Genomic DNA, 22,752 nt, shown 5'->3' with positions numbered 1-22,752 from the left:
TTCTTTTAAAGTTTTTTTTTGTTAAGCGAATACATCATTTACCCCTACAGGAGAAACTTCACGGCACAATCGGTAATCCACCTTAGTTTTGTTTGTGCTTTTCATGAAACTCCTGAAAGTGGTTTCAGCCACACCATCATACTCTCTGTTTCCGATCTGATACTTCAAATACTTAACTAATGATTGCAGTCGTTTCTGTTTTGTTCTGTGTCAGTCCACGAGAAAAGGACAGGTCTTTATTAGGGTAATTTGCTATAGTTTGCAAGCAAAGCAGGAACATTTTCTGTGCGCCACTAGTAAAAAGGGAAGTGACTTTATGGGTGTTCCTGGCAAGACAGCTTGCTGATTCCAGTAATATTCGATTACAAACACTTTTTCTTTCATTTCTGTCTGTCCATTCTCCAGTAACTGGAGCATCTTACCTTATGTCACAAAAGTAACGAGTAAATCCTGATTTGATTCCGGTATGTTTTGCTGTGGTATTATGTTTGACTCAGTTTTCACCCACGCTTATTCCATTGCACTGGTTCTCTCCAATAACTGCAATGTCAGCTTTCAGGTATCTGTTTAGTGAGGAACCTTTACTGAACGCCTGACTGTGTGTTTTTTGAGTGCAGTCAGCAGTGATCAGCATGTTGTTCTTTCTATCACTCATCAAAACATTACGAACTCAGGTTAAATCAGAAAACCAGTAACTGGGCTGCACTAATCTATATTTCAAGAACAGCACTGGGTCAAATGATGAAAGGTTTTGCTCGTGGTGATGAATCCAATTCTGCAATTCCTTTCAGCTCTGTACCGAGCATCTCAGTTTCTATGATCATCATTCCTGTAGGAGTTGGTGGAGACCAAATACTGAGCTAAAAGGAGATTGAGTATTGGACTTACATTCATTGCGTGGCCACTGAACTTCTGTAAATATCATTATTTACTGTAAATATCATTATTTACCGTATGTAGAAAAAAGTCCTTAAAAAAACAACAACAGTGAGATTCCCCTGCAAAGAGGAAGAGAAGTCTCAGGTCATGAAACTGAGCATACTCGTGATTAGAAAATTAATATAAAGTATTGATATGTAGGGGTGTTGTGATGTATTCTTCTCTATAAATAATTATTACACCTGAAAAGAAAACAACCCACAAATATACACATGATCATGTTTCAGTGCTTTGTTTTCAAAAGTGGAGGATTTGCCTCCAGCAGCTGTTGCCGTTTGGTTATTTATGGACAACTTCCTCCTACTAATACTCGAGCGCTGCAGAAACTGCTTGTGCATTGTTTTGTTTACCCTGACATTTGCAATATATCCTTTATTCTGCAATCACAGCTGTGATGAATACATCGTCTGACCTTCGTGTTTATTGACGTGAACTGGCGGAAATTAGATGAACAGATACTCTGGGAAGACTTTGTCAGTTGTTTACATAAAGAGGAACAGAAACTGTCTCATAAAAGAGTAATCGGATAAAATAGCCTATTTTATATTCCAGTGTAATGTTTTGACTGGAAGTTACTGCCCTATTATGTTTCATAACAGGTTCTCTCTTGGCTTAAATCAATACATTGTCATCCTAAATCACAAACACATTTGTCATTATATTGCACCATAATCACAGCTATTTCAACATTATCACAAATGCTATCGGGCTTAGTTAATTCAGGCACAACCTCTTGGTACTGTACATTCTGCAGATTTGAGGATTACAGTAAGAAATCAGAATCATGGGAAATACCAAATGTGGTGATATATTTTGGAAATGAAGACAGTTTGGAATATCCTGATAGATGGAAGAGAAGTGGTTTATGATGTGGTTTGGCAAGCATCTCCAGAAGTTTACATTTTAGTTAGTTTATCCTCACTCACAAATTGAATTAATGACAGCTGCTGTTCTCTGTCAATGAGAAAACAGCCACTTTATACGTATATTGTAGGGGCGTGTTTGCTGTTAAAAAGATTAATTTTGGGTGAAGTATTGCTTCAAGCTTGTTTTATTAGTCTCACTTTCAATAGGCAAACAAACTTTTACATTTTAAAACAGAATTTTTGCATTTAACAGGTTTAAATGTCCTGTGATGAAATCATTAATGAGTAGTTAGTATATATTTTGTTATTATTCTTACTTAATATATTTAAGCACTATATTTCTTCCATTGCAACAACAAAGAGTGGTGTAGTTTCCCTCCCTGCCTGCATCATAGTTTCACTAGATGGTGCCATCCTCCTTTCCACGCAGCCCCAGAGTGAGAGCTGAACAAGGTGTCTGATCTCAGCGGATTATGAATCCATAAAATTACGTTTTTTTTTATTGAATTTAAGGGTCACAGAGAAAATAATTTAGACACAAAACAAACAAAAAGCTGGTATTTGATAAAAGGGAAGGTTCTTTAGAGGCAACTGTGTCTCTCTTTGGTATCTTTTCTTCTATTTCACCGTCTAGGATTTAATATCTTATTATAATTTATTTCAATGTCTATTTTATTTTTTCTTATCCTATCGTATATATCCAACATTGTTAGCTCTCAGTCAGGTTAAGTTGTTATGTGTGTGCTTGTCTGAATATATCTAACTCTTTTACAGGAGTGTCCTGCATGGCCGACACATACCGTAGCAGCACATGAACATTTGAGTGAAGCTTTCAACGCTTTTCTTTTCATACTCTTTTGTTTCCACTTAAAGATCATTCTCCTTCAGGCAGAGACAAATGTATCAATTAACTGTTCTGTGCCCCAAAAAAAACTGCTTCGTCCAGCTGTCCAAGATATTCTCATCATCTATTCAATCTGAGAAAAATGCTTCCCCCTGAAACTCAACACCCCGACATAGCTATTTCTATACCCCATCACCCACTCCTACCTCCCAGCAGCACCACACACACACACACACACACACACACACACACGCACCACACACCACACACTCAAAATGAGAGTCAACCCCATCAAAAAGGACGGTCTCCGACATACAAGGCCCCCATTTCCTCCTTCAACGTCAACCTCCCAGACCAAAGCGGCGGTTTCATCATTTGGTAATTAATATTCTCGGGAAGAAGAGAGCATCGGGAAACAATTATTCAATAATGTATGGATGTAAATGCATGTGTGTGCACACAAAAAACACATGCACGCACAAATGCATATATATCACCGTGATCGACTCTTTCTCTTTTCCAAGATCAGGTCACTCTCATACATGGAACACAACTGGAGTGAATGTAATGGATGTGCTCGATGGAGGGTGAAAGCTTGCATGCTATAAATACATGTAAAGAACGTCTAAATGCCTTGTTGTTGAAAGGTGCCATGCAAATATATAAACTTGCCTTACCTAGATTACATGTACTACACTGTACATCTGTACTGTACAGATACAGTAAAAAGTAAGTGCATATACATGTATTATTTAAGTTCAAAAGCAGACAAATTGGTCAATTTCCTATTTCTATGCTCAAAATTGGCTTAGATAGATTTCAAGGTAGCTTTGTGGTTAGATCCCTATTGCAGATAAGTCACAGGTTTGATCCCCACAACAGCTTTATATCCCACTAAAATGGCACTAAACCCACACATACTAAGACACTAAAGCGCTAAAAAAGCATAAACGTAAGTATAATCTAATTCCAGATGATTTATTTCTTCACCACCGAGTACGGTGGCGAGGAGGATGGGTCATGACGGGGTGGCGATGTGTTGATCAATGATGCCACACTTGTTGTTGTCATTGGAGTCTAACGCACAACTCCAGTCTGCATCCATATAGTCTCCGCCGGCTCTGAACAAGTCTGTCTGGTAATTGGGATCAGATGAGTGGCAGCGAAAGCGAGGCGACCTGGGTTCTCCGGGACCCACGCTAACCTGGAAGCATTTATTTTATGGAAAAGATGTTTAGTTAAAGTGCAGCGCTGCAGCCTGCAGCCCAGCCCCTCTAATGACTCTCCAGCTCTCTTGCCTGGGCCTGGAGACAGAGCCCTGTGATGGATATGACTGGTGAAACAGGGACACACACACACACACACACACACACACACACACACATGCTTCCATCACCGTGCACTGTGATGGATATGACTGGTGAAAGCTCTGAACACTGCTTCCTGAGTCCTTCACTTCCTTCCTCCCAGGCCTCGGTCAGCCAAGCTGAGCCGGGTTTCACTAGACTCGGGCCGGATTGGATTGCAGATTAACTGGCTTCCTGTCCAATCCGTTGGTTGCGTTCATCTGCTTTCCTAACGGTCACTTTTATTTATGAGCAAGCGGTGACGTTATTGAGGATGAATTAGTCTCTTCAGGATGGATGAGATCCTAGAGGGGGTTGTGGATTTGCAGAGGGCCATTCTTGTTTAGAATGGTAGTGTGGAAAGAATTTAAGAAGGCTGTTAACGATGACTCAATAACCAAAAACAATAGGTCTGTACGTCTATGTAGACGTGCCCATGCATGCTTTTCCTGACATTCAACAGCCTCCACCCCTCGTCATTTGTGCAGTGTATTTTTCTCTTCTGCAGCACATTGCAGCTGAATTTTCTTGATGCGGTTATCGCACTGCAAAAATCCACATATGACCAAGTCATTTTTGTCTATTATTGAGCCCTGAAAGTCTTATTTTATGAGTACAATTATTCTGCCAGTGTGGGGAGATATCCCAGTACAAATAAACCAAAAAGAATATTTTTTTCTTGGTTCTAGTGCAGCCATCTGCCTAATTCTGTCTTGTTCCAATGAACTCACTTGGATTTGTATTGGAAACAATTAAAACGAATCCCTCTGCAATAGCAGATTAAAAAAAAAGAATACTTTCACCGTATGAAAACATGACTTTCTACCTGAATAAAAGAAAGAAAAAAAGAGATCTTTGTAAGGGCTAACGGTGATTTTATGTCTTGCTTCTGAATCAACTTCACTAAAACTAATATTATGAATAATTTTTTTTAACAACAAAAAGTGAGGATATTATTTTCTGAAAATACTGTACAGATGTAGATTCTATGTAAAAACATGTATGTAAAAAGGGCATGCCAGATTATCTTACTTATCTGCCTTTTTTTTCTTTCCAAATAAGACTTGGCTGAGAACTTCAGTATTTAAGTTCTGAGACGTAGAGATATATTTGTAAATTGGGTCCATTGTCATATCCTTCACCATCCCATCACTGCAGGGCTCCAACACCACCCACCCCAAACCTCTCATCCTCCTCCCTCCCTTCCTCCCTCTCTCCTGCTGGCAGCCCTTGATTACACTTGTCTCCTGGGGGAAGATTTAAACTCCTCAGAGATAGTAATATCGAGGGCACTACTGGCTAGTCACTTCAGATCAGGACGGGGGGAGGAAATGGCGACGGACATAAAGCTAAATATATAATTCCTCCCATGCTGGTAATCACGATGTCCAGACGATTTGAATTGACAGTTTAACCACTTTAGACTGAGGAACGCTTTGTTCAGATTTGAGCAGCAGGAGGTGTGTGTGCTGGTTGCTCCCTACGATGGTTGGGGAGCCTCCTCGTGGGTGTAGAGGCTATCCAAAGGGGCCCGTGTGGTCCTCTCTAAATGCACGTTTGGGGGGGAAAAGAGCCCACGTTCCACAGAGTTAAAATGGCTCGCAGACCAGACAGGAGCAATTCTGTGAATGACTGACGTGCCAAGAGCTCCGGAAGGAAACACTCTCAGCGCCCGGTATTAGTTCACCTGATTATTAGGATATCCAGCTTCCTCCTAAAATGGGCGGCCATTTCCCTGTTAGAGGCAGTAAGAGCACCCACCTGGATTAGGCCTAAACGTGGTCTGCATTACACCAGGCGCAACAAGGCCTCATGCCACACAGCTCAACCAATTACATCTATAAATATTAATAGGCTAATCTGCACATATTCTTTTCCTGTGAGCCTGTTACCACATCCCCGAAAGGGTCAGAGATACTCTTACGAACATCAAATCCATTAAAAATGTTTCTTCAATTTGCATATGCCGAGATTGTCGCTCCAGACAAGGCTCTCTCGATGTCTCCCCCCCCATCCCCATCATCACACCGCAAGAGGAGAGTGCATTTCGTATTCACGCGCTGATTGGATCCTTGATGAGATCTTCAGGGTGGCTTCACTCACTCTTACACTCCAGAGGTGATGAGAAGAGGGAGAGGTGTGTGTGTGTGTGTGTGTGTGTGTGTGTGTGTGTGTGTGTGTGTGTGTGTGTGTGTGGGGGGGGGTCTGTCCAATTCGGTCTACGCTGAAGTGGTTGGCTCAGTTGCCGCCCGGCTCCACAGCCTCCTCAGCGGTTCAGCTGCTGCAGGAGCACCGCGGCTTGACGTTCAGAGTGTAATCACAGGCGGCACAAAGGGAAGACAGAACACAGAGAGGAATCATATATATATAAATATATATATACATTATCTTTCTTCTTTCATACACACAGTGGTGGCTATACGATATAATGTAGGTCTTTTTGGAAAACTAGTATTAGACCATGATATCGAGCTTCTCTTAAAAAACATGAATAATGCAACGCAGAAATCTGCATGAAAAGTAGGGGAACTGAGAAGTAGAACAATGCTGAGAGTGGAAGAATGAAGTAAGATGGAGGGACTGAGATAGAGAGCAATACTCGAGGGATTTTCATTATTTTTCCAATACGAGTTTAAATTGTACTATTCCATGACTGCATCTGATATTTGTGCTTTCCGGAAAGAGGGATGAAATTGAATTAAGTAAGTGCTATGCAACACTCGTATTCAAAAATTCCCATTTGATGATTTAAAGTGAGACGATGCAACTTTTGAAAGAAGAAATCATTCAAGAATTCTTCCTCTTACAAATGAAAACCTGAATTCACAAGAACTAAAACAGACTCTTGCCCAATTTAGTTCACTCTGGAGTTTTGCTGCTTCAGCCTCACTTGGTCTGGTATATGACCTGTACTAATTTAGCAAACTTTAGTTATATTTTGCCTTATAACTAACATTACTGATAATGGACTCTTCTCGACCTGTGCCATGGCTATGTTACATTGTAGTCACCTAAAAATGTAACCGTTACAGTCGTCTTTGCGGCTGATAAGCAAGAGTTGCTTTAATATATTTGAACATCACATTTGCATTTGTGTCCTGCAAGAATCAGACATGAGTGCTTTTTTTGGTAGAATACAACTTTATAAAGAGCTTGTTGTGAGTAAAAGCTGTACTTTGTAACTGGTTATCTTTCCTTAAACGCACCAGCAACCTATAGAAGGCTAGACTAACCAATCAAACATTTACTGAGCTAATTCAGACTTGTATATTTTTGTGAGGAATCGCCAAAGGACGCACCAGAACTTCCACAAAGACAAAACTCTATTGCTTTCGTAATAGCACAAAGCACGCACATGCACACGCACACACACACAGTGAAAAGGCGGTGCTAGTAGGAGTAGTAAACATCTGAAAGGAACAGGGTAATTCACTTGATAAATGTCAACCAAAATGAAGCTATCAGCTGAAAGCAATTTCCTTGTGCTCGCCTGTGTTCTGCGCCAGGGACTTGGGAGATTTTCACCCCTCCATCGATCATGAAGCCTCTGTTTTAGGCCAAGGTACACAATGCCCTCAAATTGCTGACATATGGACCCAGAATCACCACAAAAACCTGCCATTTCCACCCCACCCCTCCTCTGTCCCGACTCAGCCACTCCTCCGCTAAACTCTTGTTTATCCAACGACTCCGGTCTGTTTAGGCCATTAAAGCAAAGCCGTCCAGGGAGACGGAGGGCCGAGGCAAATGTAATAACGCCACAATGTGTAGCGTGCAACCAAGCGCTGCTGCTACCACCAAAACACCAAAAACCCCCCAAGAAATCTGCATCGTCACGATTCCTCAATTCATTTTGTCCATTTAAAAGAGGTCGGACAGCATTTTGACTAAGATTGAATTGGTAGTTTACAATGTTGCAGCGCTGTGTGGGACCAGTAGCAGAGGAAGCATGAAAAAACATGATAAAGAGTAAGACACCGACCACATAAGAGTGCAGTAAAGCCTCTGGCTGGTGTAAACAGCGGATAGATGAAAGCACAGCCATGTGTGTGTGTGTGTGTGTGTAGCTTGGTAGGTTTCCCATTCATACATTTCTTGTTATTGATCCACTTCGAACAACTACTACAATTCTTGACCGTGGCTTTAAAAGTGCAGCTGTTGAAAGACAAAGAGGGCCAAGTGCACAACATTAAAAGCCTCTTTCCCTAATGGGCAATTGTGGTGCCAGCAGTCAGGACCTGGAGGTCTGTACACAGGAAAAGTCCATTATCACTCTGACTAATGGAGGAGGGGGCGACTTCAAACCAAAAAGTGGAGAAAAAGAAAAGAAAACAAGAGAGAGACAGATGACGCACATGGTACAAAGTTTCTTTAATGGAGTCCATCAATAATGTTACTTTCCCCGACTTTATTGTCGAGAGAGCAGCCGTATTATCAATCCTAGACATGGGCCCAAATTAAAGGCTTTTTTTACTCAAGCGCATTCTTTAACAGACTTTGAATCAATGTGAAACAAATGTTTGGCAACACGCTAATCATATCCTCCGTCTCTGGAACAAACCCTCTCTCTCCCCTTCTCTTGCCACCAAGACAAACCTGCAGCCAGTTTACACTCAGATGGGTGCGCTTGTTTTACATAAACAGACAGCCCTTGTGGCAAGGCGTTTGATTAGGAGGAGGCCTACAAATCCCATTAAAAGTCCATTCGTCCCTCGCTCGGTGTTTGTTTTGAAGACAGGAAGAGCAACGAGGGAGGAGGGAGATGACTGGCAGTCTGTCGTTGTTGTTGTTTCCGTGCCAATTTCTGTTTATGTACCGACGGTTAAACACGGATATCGCCCAGCAGCGAGGAGCAGATCTTTGCCAGAGTTGCGGGTCCGGAACCGAAAGCCCAGTTTCTGCCAAAACATGGACAACAGAACCGAGGCTCATTGGTCTGTGTGAAGCTCGTGGACTGTGAGAACGGGATGCAAGAACGACCGAATGAGTCCCTGTTTATTATAAACACGATAGGGTTGAAATGTTGCTTCTGTTAAGTGTGTACATCTGTAGGTTCAGCTATAACCAAAATATCAAAAAGGAGACTTCTTAATCGTCACAGTCAGCCTAACAGCTCCTTGGTCTTGGCTGCAAGCTGTTTGTCAATGTCCACTGCAATGTTGTCCGCCATCTGCTGAATCTGTGAAGGGGAAAAAGGAAAAATGAATAATACACCTTTTTGGGCTCACTTTAGTGTCTGTTTGGAAAAGGATGCCATTAATAGCTAAACTATCTAAGCTAAACTATCAGTTACCTCTTTGACTCTCTGTTTTGTGCCTCATCTCTTCTCATCTATAGCCGCTCATCTCAACATTAAACTTCCCTTCGTCAGTGTGATCTATCAATTAAGAGGCTTTACGTGCAGCTCCACTGTCACCCACCTGTTTTTCCACAAGTCGTATGGTGTCCTCCGAGTGTGCTTCCTTCGTCTTTTTGACCTGTGTGACAGCAGTAGATCGCACTTTCCTCAGGGAATCTTTCGCCTTGTTGCCGAACTGTTTGGCCAGCTTGGCGAGGTTCTCTCTGTACTCCCGCGTCACTCTGCAGGGAGGGGAGGGGAGGGGGGGGGGGGGGGAGACGTACGGTAACAGAGAAGGAAAAAAAAAAAAAACAGAGCAGGTGAGATTCCCTGGGATACAAGGAAATGGATTATACCAAGCAAGGCTCCACACACACACACACACACACACACACACACACACACACACACACACACACACACACACACACACACACACACACACACAAGGCCAAAAATTCTAAATAACTTCAAACTGCACACGGAGACCGAAAAGAAAGGGTTAGTCAAACACACTGTGCACAGACAAAATAATGAAAAAAACAATGTCCTCACTTGTGCAAATGAGGACGTTAAGTGCTTGTAAGCATGAAGTCTAATAATTTTTGTTCAGACTCGTAAGCAACCAACTAACAACAATCAGTTGCCGAGGTCTCAGACTCGAGCGAAACATCCGTCATCCCAACAACTTTGTATTCACTTTGCGATTGTTAATCACTCAGAAAATCCTACTTCCCATTTCACTCTCCCTCTTTGTCCTTAATTGACTATTTTTTTCGTTGTTTTTGCCTTTGGGACTATTTGCAAACAATCCAAGTGCGGCGTCTATTTACCACAAACAATACGGCCTAATTACTGATTCCAGGGCCAATCAAGGAGCGCCTTCTCTTTGGAAATGCAAATGGAGGCTTGGAGCGTGCCGAGACTGATTGCAGGGGGAAAGCAGTCTGACTCTTGTGTCCCTCCTCTGCCAGACTAACACCTGCTGCTCAACGTGCGCGCGCACACACACACACACACACACACACACACACACATACATGCACATAAACACAGGGCGGCATTTATACATGTATACTTACACGCACATGTGTGTATATGTAAAAAACATACTGTATATACACACAGAGGGGTTTAGTGAGTGAGGGATGGATAGTTTTTTGTGAGCTTGTTTGACTTGGCAGACAGAAAAAGAGAGAGTGAGAGAGAGAGGTCTAGTCGGAACAGAGAGAGAGAGTGACCCGACCCTCACATCAACACACCGGGGGTCTCCATACATCTACTAACAAAAGTCCATAAATCTCTCGGTTAAAGAGAATTATTAATGGCGATACATTCAGACTTACTGCAAGGTTTAGGTTTATGATCATTTACAGTACGTATTGATTATTTCATCTATCTATTGGTTACTTATTTACTCTATAAAAACACAAAAATGTCAACTGCTTGTCACAGATTAACAGAGCATAAAAAAAGAGTCTTAAAAATTATCTATTTCGTCAAATAACTTTACAATGAATTTAGTAAAAAAAACACTTCAATTAACATCGTGTCAATTGAGTAATATATTGTTCAGATCACCTTATTGTTTCAGGGCTCGTACTTACGATATGTCTCAGTGTATAATAATGGTGGGCGTGGGAAAACAGAGAAATGACAGAAGAAAAGTAAAAGGTGTAAAGAGAAGATTGAAAAGCAGGAAAGTGTTCCTGCCCTTGGGGCTGTGTGTGTGTGCGTGTGTGTTTGAGAGACTCACTTGGGAACGGGCACCTTGATGATCGTCCCGTCCACCTCTGGGTTAAGGTTCATGCTACTCTCTCTTAGGGCGCGGGTGGCAGCCGCTGTAGCCTGGGGCACAAACACAAACACAAACACACACACACACACACAGATATATGAATAGTGTGAATCGAAAAGCAGCGCTACAACTGCAGGTAGTGGCCCAGCTCCAGCTGGCAATAATTAAGGTGTTGTGTTGTGTTTGTAGTGTGTGTATGTGTGTGTCTGGGTGGGGTGTGTGTGTGTGTGTGTGTGTGTGTGTGTGTGTGTGTGTGTGTGTGTGTGTGTCTGGGGAAGCCCTTGCAGTGTGGAAGTGCCTTGGGCCACTGTCAGCGCTCGGCCCTCTGGGACAGGACTGAGAGGTTGCAGGGCAGGGCGTTGACCCACGGTGATCTCACAGGAGAGTCTGCTTGTGCTTGTGTATGATACATGGACACACACACACACACACACACACGCACACATGTGCTTCTGAGTTTGTATGTGTTCCCTTTTAATCCTCTATTTGCACATTTAACAGCAGCTAATTGCTTGTTGATGAAGATGGGAAATGGTCATTATCTTGAGGTGAGCACATGTACATATCTTCACTTTAACTAAAGAGTACACGTAAACACTTTTCTTGTGTTGTGGTCAGATTTTGCATGTGGCCAGCTCATTACCTTATGTGGGTTTGAAAGGGAGGTCTCTACTGGGTTCAACCAATTTGGTGGGAAGGCAGAAATCAACACATGCGGTGGTTAGAGACATTCAGGCTACACATGTTGAAAGACATCGGTACGTTATGGTCTTTAGGCAGCCGCCATGATTGTGACACTTTAACATGGTTGAGGGGCAACTATGTTGCATCCAATTGCTACAGTTGGATGAACAACCCATTGAGCGATGCTAGCAGTAGCGTTATTAGTACTGGACATGAGTCAGTTATGCTACTGCCTTAGTAGGCCTTTTTTAATGTCACAGCAGGAAAAGCACAGGTGTAAATAATCAAATGAAAGATCATTCCATTTTGGTGCTTCAGTTTGTACATTCGATTCCATAAAAATCTGGCATTATCATGCACGACACTGTATGTAGTGTCGCTGTAGAAAGAAATCTTGGTGTAAATGCAAACTAGCCATTTTCTTGATAAATTAAACATTTCTGATCCGTGCTGGGAAACCACATCACAGAACAGGACAGTTGTTTATTTGGGACAAAACTACAAAACATCTGCAAAATATGTCTTTCGTCAAATGTTTTCTAAAATGGTTTATTGAAAAAGATGAAAAAAAAAGAATTGCAAGTAATATTTCCCAAAACACAATCTGTTTTCTTTTTAAAGGAAGAAGAAGAAAAACAAAGCATTGTGTGTTTTGTGGCGGAAACAAGTGATCCCAACAAACACAGGATCAGACAAAGATGAGATTCTGAGAAGCGTTGGTCTGCAGTCCCACAATACTTTGACTTAAGTTCATTAATATCGTGGCTTCTTTGGAATGTTATTTTAAAGTGTATTTATATTTGTTTGGCAGGCCAGCAGGCAGAAAAAGAAGCTTTGCATGTGACTCAATGGTAAATACTAAAAACAGCATTCACATATGTGAACCATAAAAACTTGATCCACCATATACAACACAATCCTTCAGTCCAGCAAATACTACATTAGAACCAGATAGCTACAGTCAAACGGTGCATACAGACAAGGGGGGAGGAAGCCAAACCCTTGGAATTACTGAAAACAAAGTCACACTCCTCAAACAAATTCTGCAACCGCATGACAATTCAATCAGCTGAGCTTCACAAAGTGTGCAAATGTGTAACGTGAGGATTTAGAACATATAGTTTTTTTTAAAGTTTTTTTTAACCCCTTTCTACTCTACTCTCCTTTCTTGACAGCTCCTTCTGGCCTGATCCGCTGGGGAAAAGAAATGGCAGTGAGATTAAAGGAATTTATTTGTGCGCATTAAATTAATTCATGAGGTTTCTTTCCGTTTCCTTTGTCAAAGTCATACGGAGCACAGGCCCTCTGGTTGCTCTCTTTGAGTGTGGGGTGATAGATTCAGCCCATACCTATGTTTGATTGTTCTCAGCATCAAATTCATCACCGCTTCCTCTCTCCCGACGACCGCTCCGGCGGTTCACGGAAAAACCGAGGGGAATTTCTCTGAAAAAAAAAGTCCGGGCCGGTTCTGGTTAATGTGTTGGAGAGGAAGAGAAATTACACTGGAGTTTAACATCAAACGCTTGACGGCGCGGTTCAAAGCAAAGAGGCGGGCGGAGAGGAATGTGTGCGAGAGTCCGCGTGTGCGCTCGTGTTTGAATAGGGAGTCCTGAAGAAAACACTTTATGAACAAAGTGGTGGGATGCTTAAACATGCGCATACACACTCAGCCTAAAACACACACCAAATTGCCCCGTGATCTAAGCATGCTGGTAGTTGTTGTTGTTAGTTCCACTGTGCCTTCCCAGGCTGCTCTTAATGAATGAATGGAAAACAATGGTAGGGCCTCTGGAGTGCCTGGTAATGGATAGGCGTCATTATAAGTCTATTAGCTCTGGGTACTGAGGGCTCACCTCTGTGTGGGACATGGGTAACGTTGGGCACGACAGGGTAGTGTGCGTGCGCATGAATGCGTCTGCCGGTGTGTGTGTGTGGTCTGTGGTTGGAATAGACTCACTGAAAGACCATTCAGCCTGAATTTACAGATTTGAGATACTGATGCATACTTAGATTTGCATGTTGTTTTGTGATATCAGCAAGAAAGAGAACAAAGATGCGAAGCCACACTTTTCAGGTTCACAAGGTGACCGGTAGGAAAATAAAAGGTGGTTGTAGCAGACAGGTGGTTCTCCAAAGGAACAAACCGCCTTTGAATGTAATTTATGTCGGCAGTGGGGCTGTAGGGGTGGCAGTGTCGGTCGGTCGGTTGGTATGCCACTTCGGGTTCAGACCGAAACTGAAAACTCGTGACTTTTCCTCAACAATGAGGTGGACATATGTGGTTTTGAGTGAAATATCTCAACAACTTTTGGATTTGCCATTACATCTGGTACGCACACTCACACTCCCCTCAGGAGGAATTGTAATACCAGATACAATGATAGAATGCTTACGTGCTAAACCAAGATATACCTGCTTAACGTCAGCATGTTAGCATAGTGTACTTGTACTGTATGCATTTGTTTTATTACTGTAATCACTTATTTTATACTGTACTATTGGCCGCTCTCTGAGTGGCTGTACTTGTACCTGTACATGCAAGCAGCACTTGTAAGCGGGTATCATTCATAATTCCTATTGATCAGAACTTGCAGGCTTATTGGGCGCAAGTTATCACTTCAACTTAACATCATCCATTTTGCATACTAGTCTCGTTTTTATTTTCACTTAAACACAAGAATTTTCAGTTGAATGAAATGTGTTTTACACGATGTAGAACTGTTCCTGTAAAGTAAATGTTATTGACCTTTGCATCTCTTGAGAAGAGGAGCAGATATATATATATATATATATATATATTTATTTTAAACAAAGCACCATATAGCTGTATTGTTCATTAGCTCAATGGCTAATAAGACCTAAGAGAACTAAATCCCCAGTGATGGCCGTCTGCGTATGAATATGATTGCATAAGGTTGATTCTCAAGACCACCAGAGAGTCGGGCCATTGAAAATGTGAGTTGCCCCTGTGGATAATATTTATTTCTGGAGCTCTGAATAGCACAGTGTTGTATCATTAAGAAGGAAAAGAGGGAAAGAAAATAGAGTAAAAAGAAAAGAAGAAAAATAATCCATTCCTTCCTAACCTGGGGGTAAAATGAGGTAATTTCCTACTCTGTGACAACTCGTACGCAGACATAACCACATCTCAGTGCACGCTCACACAGAGTTTGGGTTCATGTTGCTATCTTTCACCCCAGAACAAAGGGCTCCCCGAGTGATCAATCAATTAGCATGTGAGACACAGTTGGAGAGAAAGAGGCAGGTCAGGTTTCATTTATACAGAGAGTTCTGGTCTGGCTCACTTTTCCTCCTGTGAGGACCGTCTATCTGTCTGCGCTTTGGATTATTTTCATAAAGCTTTTGGTTACCCGTGTGCTTGTGTGCGTGAGACACACACAGATGCAGGTCGGAGGACTCTGTACGTGTGTGTCCTCCGTGTTTGTTTGTGTGGTCGTCTTACCTCTGGGAAGCTGCTCATGTTGACCATAATGAGCTGAGGGGATTTCATGGAGACCTGTCCCAGCTGGTTGAGAGGGAACTTTCCATCTTGGGTCGTCACCACAATGTGATCCAGAGCTCCTGAACAAACGCATATAAACGCTGTTGTCCATTTACTTAATTCATTGGAGTATTTCGACAATCCAAGGCGTCATTGTAAACAATACTGTCACACTGATTTTGCGCATATGAATGAATATATGAATCTCATATCGTATCTACTTTTACGTTCATTTTTGACAATAAAGTTTATTGTTTGTGTGCAAAATATCTCTCTGTACTCTAAGACATGTCTTTCTCACACAATGCTTGTTTAAATCATGTGTTTATGTAAAACAAAGGAAAATTAAACAAAATATTGTTTATCAGATTTGTTTTATTCTCATAGATCAAAATGATAAAATCTAGTATTGGAGAGGCTGTGGTGAATAAAATAGCTTTTCTGGTTTGATGACACAGTTTCCATGCAGACTGACTGACTCGATGTTTTCTTTATATCTAATCAGACAGATTTACAAACAGACAGACAGACGGACGGACGGATGTGCAGCAGAAGCCACAAACTGCATGAGTAAAAAAAAAAAAAAAACCGAGACCACTGTAACAGTGTTAAGAGTTTCCATGATCTACCGTCTGTCCTCACTGTCAACACTGAGGAACAAAGATAAGTTTGCCAACATTAGCCGACTTCTGTTCAGTCCCTGCGCCCTCTCTCCCTCTTTACTCCCTCACTCCATCCATCCGCCCCTCTCCTCCATCTGGCTAACCTCAGACGCAGTTGTTTCCTCCTTCTCCACCTCTGCCTTACATCACTCGCTCCCTGCTTACCCACTGCAGGCTGTGCTGGTAGAGTGTGTGGGGAAGGGGGGGGGGGGGGGGGGCACGGGGTTGAAGGGGAGGTGAGCCAATGGTGTAAGTTTAAAAATCAATGAATCATATGATTTCAAGAGCAAAAAGACATCGATGTACCAGTCGGAGATTAGACGCAAAAAATAAAAAAATAAATAAAAATGCTGTGATGAAATAGATACCTTTAGTTTAAACTGGATTCCTGACATGCCGTCTACCTGCCTGCCAATTATTCTGTCTCCCTCTTTGACGTCAAACGTTCATCTGTGTGCAGCTCTGAACCGGCCTGTCTGTCACACAGCGCCTCCGTTTGTATACACGGACCGCTCATGTCCATATCTGTGACCTTCTGCCTGTCCGTCTTTGTTACCTGTGCCTCGACAATGAGCTCCTACGCATCTGTGAACACTTTGGGAGGGCAGACAGGCAGACAGACAATCATTTCTTGGACTACAAAGGTGGAGTGTGAGGAGGGGTACGGGGGCTGAGAGAGAAGAGGAAGAAGAGGATGGCAGAGAAAACAGTTGCCAAATTGTTCTTTATCCAAGTATTACTAATAATATAATACACACAATATAAAATAAATAAATGGAAAATGTGCTTTTATATGTGCACTAAACATTTGTTTGCCATTCATCTTAAACATGCCACATTATGTGTAAACTTTATATACTAGGCATGTAGTTAATAATATTATCCTTCAGACTGAGATGAATGCTCATCAACACCATCAATTGTATTCTGTGCAGTTGTTTGGTCTGCAACAGAGCTTCAATGACATTGTAACGAGCAACAGTTGATATGACGAACTTGTTGAGGAACATTTTCCTTCATTGGGAGTGGTGTTTCTGGCCACCTGGTAACTGTGAGACCAACATTCACTCTGCAATTAAGTTTTGCTCACCAACTTCTACGGGTAATATCTGTCTCTTCAGCAGCAATATGCTCCACTGTGGTCATTATGTTTGCTAACTTTGTCCGTCTGTTGTTTGGTGCTGGATAGGTAGCGTACAGTGGGTTTAAAAAAAAAAAAAAAAGACGCCAAGAGAAGAGTGTGGAGCTTTAAATTTAACAGAATGAATTTAGTTTAATTTCAGGGGTCTCAATTAACTCCCTAAAGAAAGTGCATTTAAGTACTAACAGCTCTTATCTTCAGGACAACCTGTTGGCACCTGAAGCTATTTTAAAGTACTTCGAGGTAGTTTTGTCCCAGTACTGTTGTAATGGTTCAATGTCTCAGTCCACCCTGTATTGACAAAGTTTCCATGGAAACAGAGCTTGTTTTCGGGCCATCTTTACCCATCTGTGACTAACCACAACATGGCGGTCCCAGCATTGACCCCTTCTCTCTGCATCTATCTACGACTTTCTGCTACACGTTTGCTACACGCAAACAAACGCATGCACACATACAGTCGGGATTCACGGTAACACACACACACACACACACACACCGGCACATACAGTCACATCCACACACACACACATGTACTCATAAGCTTAATGAGAGCCAGATGAGAAGTTCATAGAACAAACACACACACACACACACACACATATGCACACATTTGGACAACTGACGTCATTCCATTCCACCATCTCATCTCTCCTGTCAGCTTTTAAGTCCTGCTGCCTCCCTGGATTACTGTGCAGCTGGACAGAAGAGAGGAGGACGGATGGAGCGGAGGACAGCGGTGCGTGGATAGAGAGATGGAGCAAGAATGACAGGACGGAGGGATGGAGGCAGAAATGACAAGAGAAACAGGAGGACGGAAAAGATGGAGGGAACTCTTGCCATGTGAACAAATGTTTCCCTGTAGGTCAAGAACAAATTTGCATTCAACGTATAAAGACACAGATTGAAAATACCCTTTGAGCGGGGTCCAAAAAAATAAAGCGGTTTGAAAAACTGAATAGAAAAGTAAGTAATGGAGGGATATAAAGGGAGGGGCTGAAGAGAGAAAATGACTCATACCAAGACATTTCTGGATGACGAGTGGAGAGCGAAAAAAAGCTGATGGGACGATAAGGAACGGAGGGATAAATGAATAAAGGACAATGAAACATGTTGAGGGTATCTGCAAGACAAGACATTGAGATGTTAACCATAAAAATCAAGGTTGTGTTCATGGCTCCGTTGTTTAACTCTCCTGCATGTTGGTGTGGACTTAAACAAGACTGCACATGCTGCAGATCAAATGTCAGAGAAAGCACACTTTCATCTGAGGAGGAAAAGCTCAGAGACGCTTTAAATGTGAAGTCTCATTCTTGCGGCTGCCTCGTCCCTCGGGAGCTTCCATTATACACCCCACCTCTGACTACGCCGAGCCCAGCTCCCATTTGTTACAACCCAGAGGCAGAAAGGGTCGTGACCTGGATGTAGTTGGGGAAACCGAGGTCGAACTGGAGTCAAGGTAAAGTCACACTGGGGCTCGCTCTCTGGCCTCGGGCGCTTTGTCAGGTAGATGCAAGTTGAAAAATAAAAACTGCACAAAAAAAACAAAAACTGTCAACGCACAACTCATGTGTGTGTATCAAATTAAAAGCAGAAATCAAAAAAATACGTATAGCCCCATAGGTGACAACTGCGTGTTTAGAGGCATCTTGTGGATGTCCGTTACGTCATGGCCGTCCATCCAGATACAGAATTATATAGTGTTAACTCAGGACTAGGACAGAGGACGTGGACGTGTAGAGAAGACACGTTTGTAGATGCTACTGAAAAAGCATTCGTTGGAAAAACTGGAATCAAACATTGGATTGGCTCTGGGTAAACATTTGATCATTCTGGTTGGACTGCAGACATCCATTAGATCACTGACATACCTCTGCAGATTAAATCTGCTGTTGAACAATTTATAGAAATAGTAGTTTATCCTAGCCGTACGTGGTATGATGTTAAATTTACTGCATTTGTTCTATTGTTGTTTTCTTCTTTGAACCCTGTTATTAACAATAAAAGGAAATAGAAAGCTTAGCAACTAAATTAAACACTCATGTGTTTCACAACACTGTTTTTGCTCTTTTTATCCTGCCATTTATCTCCACCCCTCAGCGTTACATCCGATGAATACCCGGCACTGTTAGACAGCTGTTTGTGTTAACTTTTATCGTTTGTTTGTTTTTCTTCTGCAAAATTTAAGAAAGAAAGTAATGTAATCAGACACAGATGGATAAAAAGAGGGGGAGAGAAAGACTCAGAGACGAGCTGAATACCTGGCGAGGTTCGGATGCTGAGGTTGCGTGTGAAGTCGTCTTTGAGTGCATTGAGAACAGCTGTCATGTCCCCCTTCACTTCATCCAGACTGATGATGTCTTCCACCAGAGCCGCATTAATATTCACCTTCGCTGACTGGCCCTTTGCCTTGGCTTGGAAGACGAAGAGAGGGAAAGAGGCAAATCACTGCGGGAAGAGGGACGACTCGTATCTAAGATAGATCATATCGAATCACGTAACCCACATCCGTGCCAACGGAGGTTGAACACATGCGAACTCCAGGCTGCGCAATCTCCTCACTGACCTTTTGCCTTCTTCGTGGCGTAGAGCCTCTTGCATGCAGCGGGGTGGACGGTGGTGTTGGGGTGTAGTAGTGGTACACTGACCCTGGAGGTGGCCACGAGGGGAGACCTGACCTGTCGCAACAGGGACTGACACAGCAGAGGCCGCAGCCGACTCAGGTGATTCATAGCCATAGCTGAAAGAGAAAGAAAGGGGGACATTAAAAAAAAAAGGACTAAATAACAAAAAAATGATGTTAGAGGTAGTATACGAACACAATGCCACTGAGTTTGAAATAACATAATTTGATCAAATCTGAATAATTAATTGTACACAGATCAGTTGAAGGCAGCACTGGTCCACTGATCATAATGAAGTAATAGCTCATATCAGCCAGTAGGAGGTAGGCCTACCTCTAGTGCTGACATTAAAGCTCCATCGTCTAGTTTTCTCTTGACAACTATATGATAAAAAAAAATGGAATAAAAAGAGCAAACAATAGAGTTAAACCTGTGAATGCTATATGTTTTTTGTTTTTTTTGCAACGTCAGCCATATATCTTTGCAAAGTACAGTATAAGAAGTTCAGTACCATGTAAATTACAAGTACATTCAAATAATAATAAATTCACAGTAGGCATTTTGGCACGTCATCGATGTAATAACACAGACGTAAATAATAAGGGATTCCAGTGAGCCAATATGCAGAATACCCGGGACCTGGCCACATAAATGGAACAGGGCAATAATTAGTGTTATTAATTACACCTGCGTTAACCCTGCAATCACATGTGAAAACGGCTGGAGGTTAAAGGGCCTATTGTGCTTCCTGGTTCACTGATCTGACTTACTTGAAGGCTCGATGGAATTGAGCCATCGTTAACATAATTTGTTTCACCGGTGCTTTTCCACCAAGTCCAAATCACTGCTGTTGAAGAACCTTCAGCCGTACAGGTTACATTACATGCAATTACACTTTGGGGTCACAAACATGCTCGCTGTCTCCGTCTTGCACACAAAGTCTACTCTCGGCACAGTTGTTTGGGCATTCCTGAGGGGGAAACCTCCCATTCAGAAATGTCACAATATCAGACCGACCGTTCCTTTTCTATTAAAAACAACCACCTCCCACCGCGCAAACATGGCTCTCGACTGTGAACCGTGTCACTGAACCTCGGAGTACACAAGCACAGACAAACTCTCGAGGTATCCGAGCCCACAGACACAAACATAAAGCCCGTCTTTCACAGTCAGTGGCTGTGAAAGAGCTCTGCAGCCTGACTGGCATCCTCTATATTGTCTGCTGTGTATTTATAGCTGGAAGCTGTGAGGAGAAACAAACCGCTGCATTAAAGACAATTTGGTTACGGGAGTAGAACTTTACCAAATGCATGAACTGTTTTCAGTTGGGAGCAATATGTAAAAAAAGTCAAACTAAATCTACATGACTCACAACTGAAGACTAAATGCTCTGAAATATATTATAAAATGTGTTTGTTCTTCACTGGACATAAAAAACCCACCAACCAACATGTTAGATGTAAAAGTTTAGGAATATTTTTCACATTTACTTATTCTTCTAACTGTTAGATTATATTTGTGGTTCTCTAAATTCTGTTTAAAAGATGCCAAGAATATTATACTAAATCACTTAATTTTATCAAAATGTAAATTGATTTTGAAATGCGTTTACAAATATGTCAGAATCAGCCATCGTGTGTCTTTGTTGTGTATTTGTAGATTTTAAACTGCTCCTGCATTCACTGAAAGCCCAAAAATCCCAGACACAATACTGATCTCAGTGTCCTCAATATGCCACAAGTCCCTGGTGTTAATCCAGATATGAACCAAAATCCAAACATATCCCAAAGGCAATATTTAGGCTAGATTGTGGACCACCACCTACAATACAAACAAACCCAAAGCGGGGCATCCGCGGCTGACAGGTTTCCTGACGCGCTGATGTGATACGGCGCACAGTGGCAGAGCAGATAGGCTCACATGTGGGACGGTGACGGATCTCTTTACAGTGGAAGTCAAGCAGAAGAAGTGAAGCACAGGTGTTCAGTGGGATACTGTAGCCTCAGATCCTGTAGATTCCCCACACAGCAGCTGCAGACACACCTCTCCTTCATCCAGTGGCAGAAGACAGCTGGTGGGCCCGCATGATCTCTCCTCTGCACACTTTACAGTTTGAGCAGAAAATAATACACCAGAGTATCGGATGATGTTCCGCCTCCTAAACCTCTCCAGTTAATTTGATTAACTGTCATAATGGTATCAACTTCAGCAGCCTTGGCTTCTGAGTGGAACATAAACTGGGCCATTTCTGATATTATATATATATATATATAATATCAGAAATGGCCCAGTTTATGTTCCACTATATATATAATATAATATTATATATATATATATAATATAATATTATATATATATAATATATATATATAATATCAGAAATGGCCCAGTTTATGTTCCACTCAGAAGCCTGCACTATGATTAAAAAAAAGGCTGCTGAAGTTGATACCATTATGACATACATATATATATATATATATACACACCGATGCCTGGGTCCTTCATGCTATACAGTTCATGCAAGTGGCACCACCAGGTTGATTTTGTGCTGTTTTTTTTGTAACTGGTACTCGAGTAAAGCAGAAAACACGAGGTGTACTATAAACGTAGCAACAGTAGCGTGCGTAGTACGTTTATAGTAAGATAAATGACTGGTCCCAGTGTGAAGGTCGCTGCGATGGGGGCGTGCATGCAGCCCTTCGTCGCCTTCTTCTGCACAAACCACGGGCAAATACTAAACATAAAACGCAATCACGTAGTATTAAACATAACACTGCCGTTCATTTCAGCAACAACCCGGTAAAACCCAACCTTCACCTGAAAAAAATGACCCCAAACAATACACGTACTTACTTTACAGCATTTACTTTACAGCATGTTAGCTAGGGGAAAAGCCACATTTGACATCTACGTCGTCATCATCAGGCGCCGACACTTTGGAACGTCCGGTTGTGTGCTCGAAACGTCACGCGGGGTGGCCCGAGTAGGCGGGGTTACTGCCTGAAACG

General features: G+C 42.1%; 1 protein-coding gene and 1 long non-coding RNA gene across 6 annotated transcripts; both read right to left on the bottom strand.

The window, feature by feature from the left end:
- Positions 1 to 8,342: 8,342 nt before the first annotated feature.
- On the bottom strand, positions 8,343 to 22,684 carry mrrf (mitochondrial ribosome recycling factor). Of its 5 annotated transcripts, none has more exons than XM_076089737.1 (9): positions 22,598 to 22,669; positions 21,665 to 21,847; positions 20,078 to 20,124; positions 19,687 to 19,860; positions 19,382 to 19,534; positions 15,279 to 15,397; positions 11,090 to 11,181; positions 9,416 to 9,575; positions 8,343 to 9,174 (listed from the first exon to the last, which is right to left on the bottom strand). In XM_076089737.1, the coding sequence occupies exons 4-9, from the start codon at positions 19,856 to 19,858 to the stop codon at positions 9,097 to 9,099; spliced, it is 774 nt and encodes a 257-aa protein (XP_075945852.1). In that variant the 5' UTR covers positions 19,859 to 19,860; positions 20,078 to 20,124; positions 21,665 to 21,847; positions 22,598 to 22,669; the 3' UTR covers positions 8,343 to 9,096. The 5 variants fall into 5 exon arrangements, with proteins under 5 accessions (XP_075945852.1, XP_075945860.1, XP_075945846.1 ...); XM_076089745.1 differs by lacking the exon at positions 22,598 to 22,669 and adding an exon at positions 22,231 to 22,351; XM_076089731.1 differs by lacking the exon at positions 21,665 to 21,847 and having other exon boundaries at positions 22,598 to 22,675.
- LOC142947895 (uncharacterized) lies at positions 15,675 to 19,373 on the bottom strand. Its single transcript, XR_012953431.1, has 2 exons — positions 16,348 to 19,373; positions 15,675 to 16,159 (listed from the first exon to the last, which is right to left on the bottom strand). It is a non-coding gene; the product is annotated as an uncharacterized LOC142947895 (long non-coding RNA).
- Positions 22,685 to 22,752: the final 68 nt, after the last annotated feature.

Source organism: Anarhichas minor, unplaced genomic scaffold (genome assembly GCF_050575085.1).
Source record: "Anarhichas minor isolate MPS153535 unplaced genomic scaffold, ASM5057508v1 ptg000002l, whole genome shotgun sequence".
Lineage (NCBI taxonomy): Eukaryota > Metazoa > Chordata > Actinopteri > Perciformes > Anarhichadidae > Anarhichas > Anarhichas minor.
Note: the sequence above shows the minus strand (reverse complement) of the source record. Positions and strands in the feature narration are given on the sequence as shown.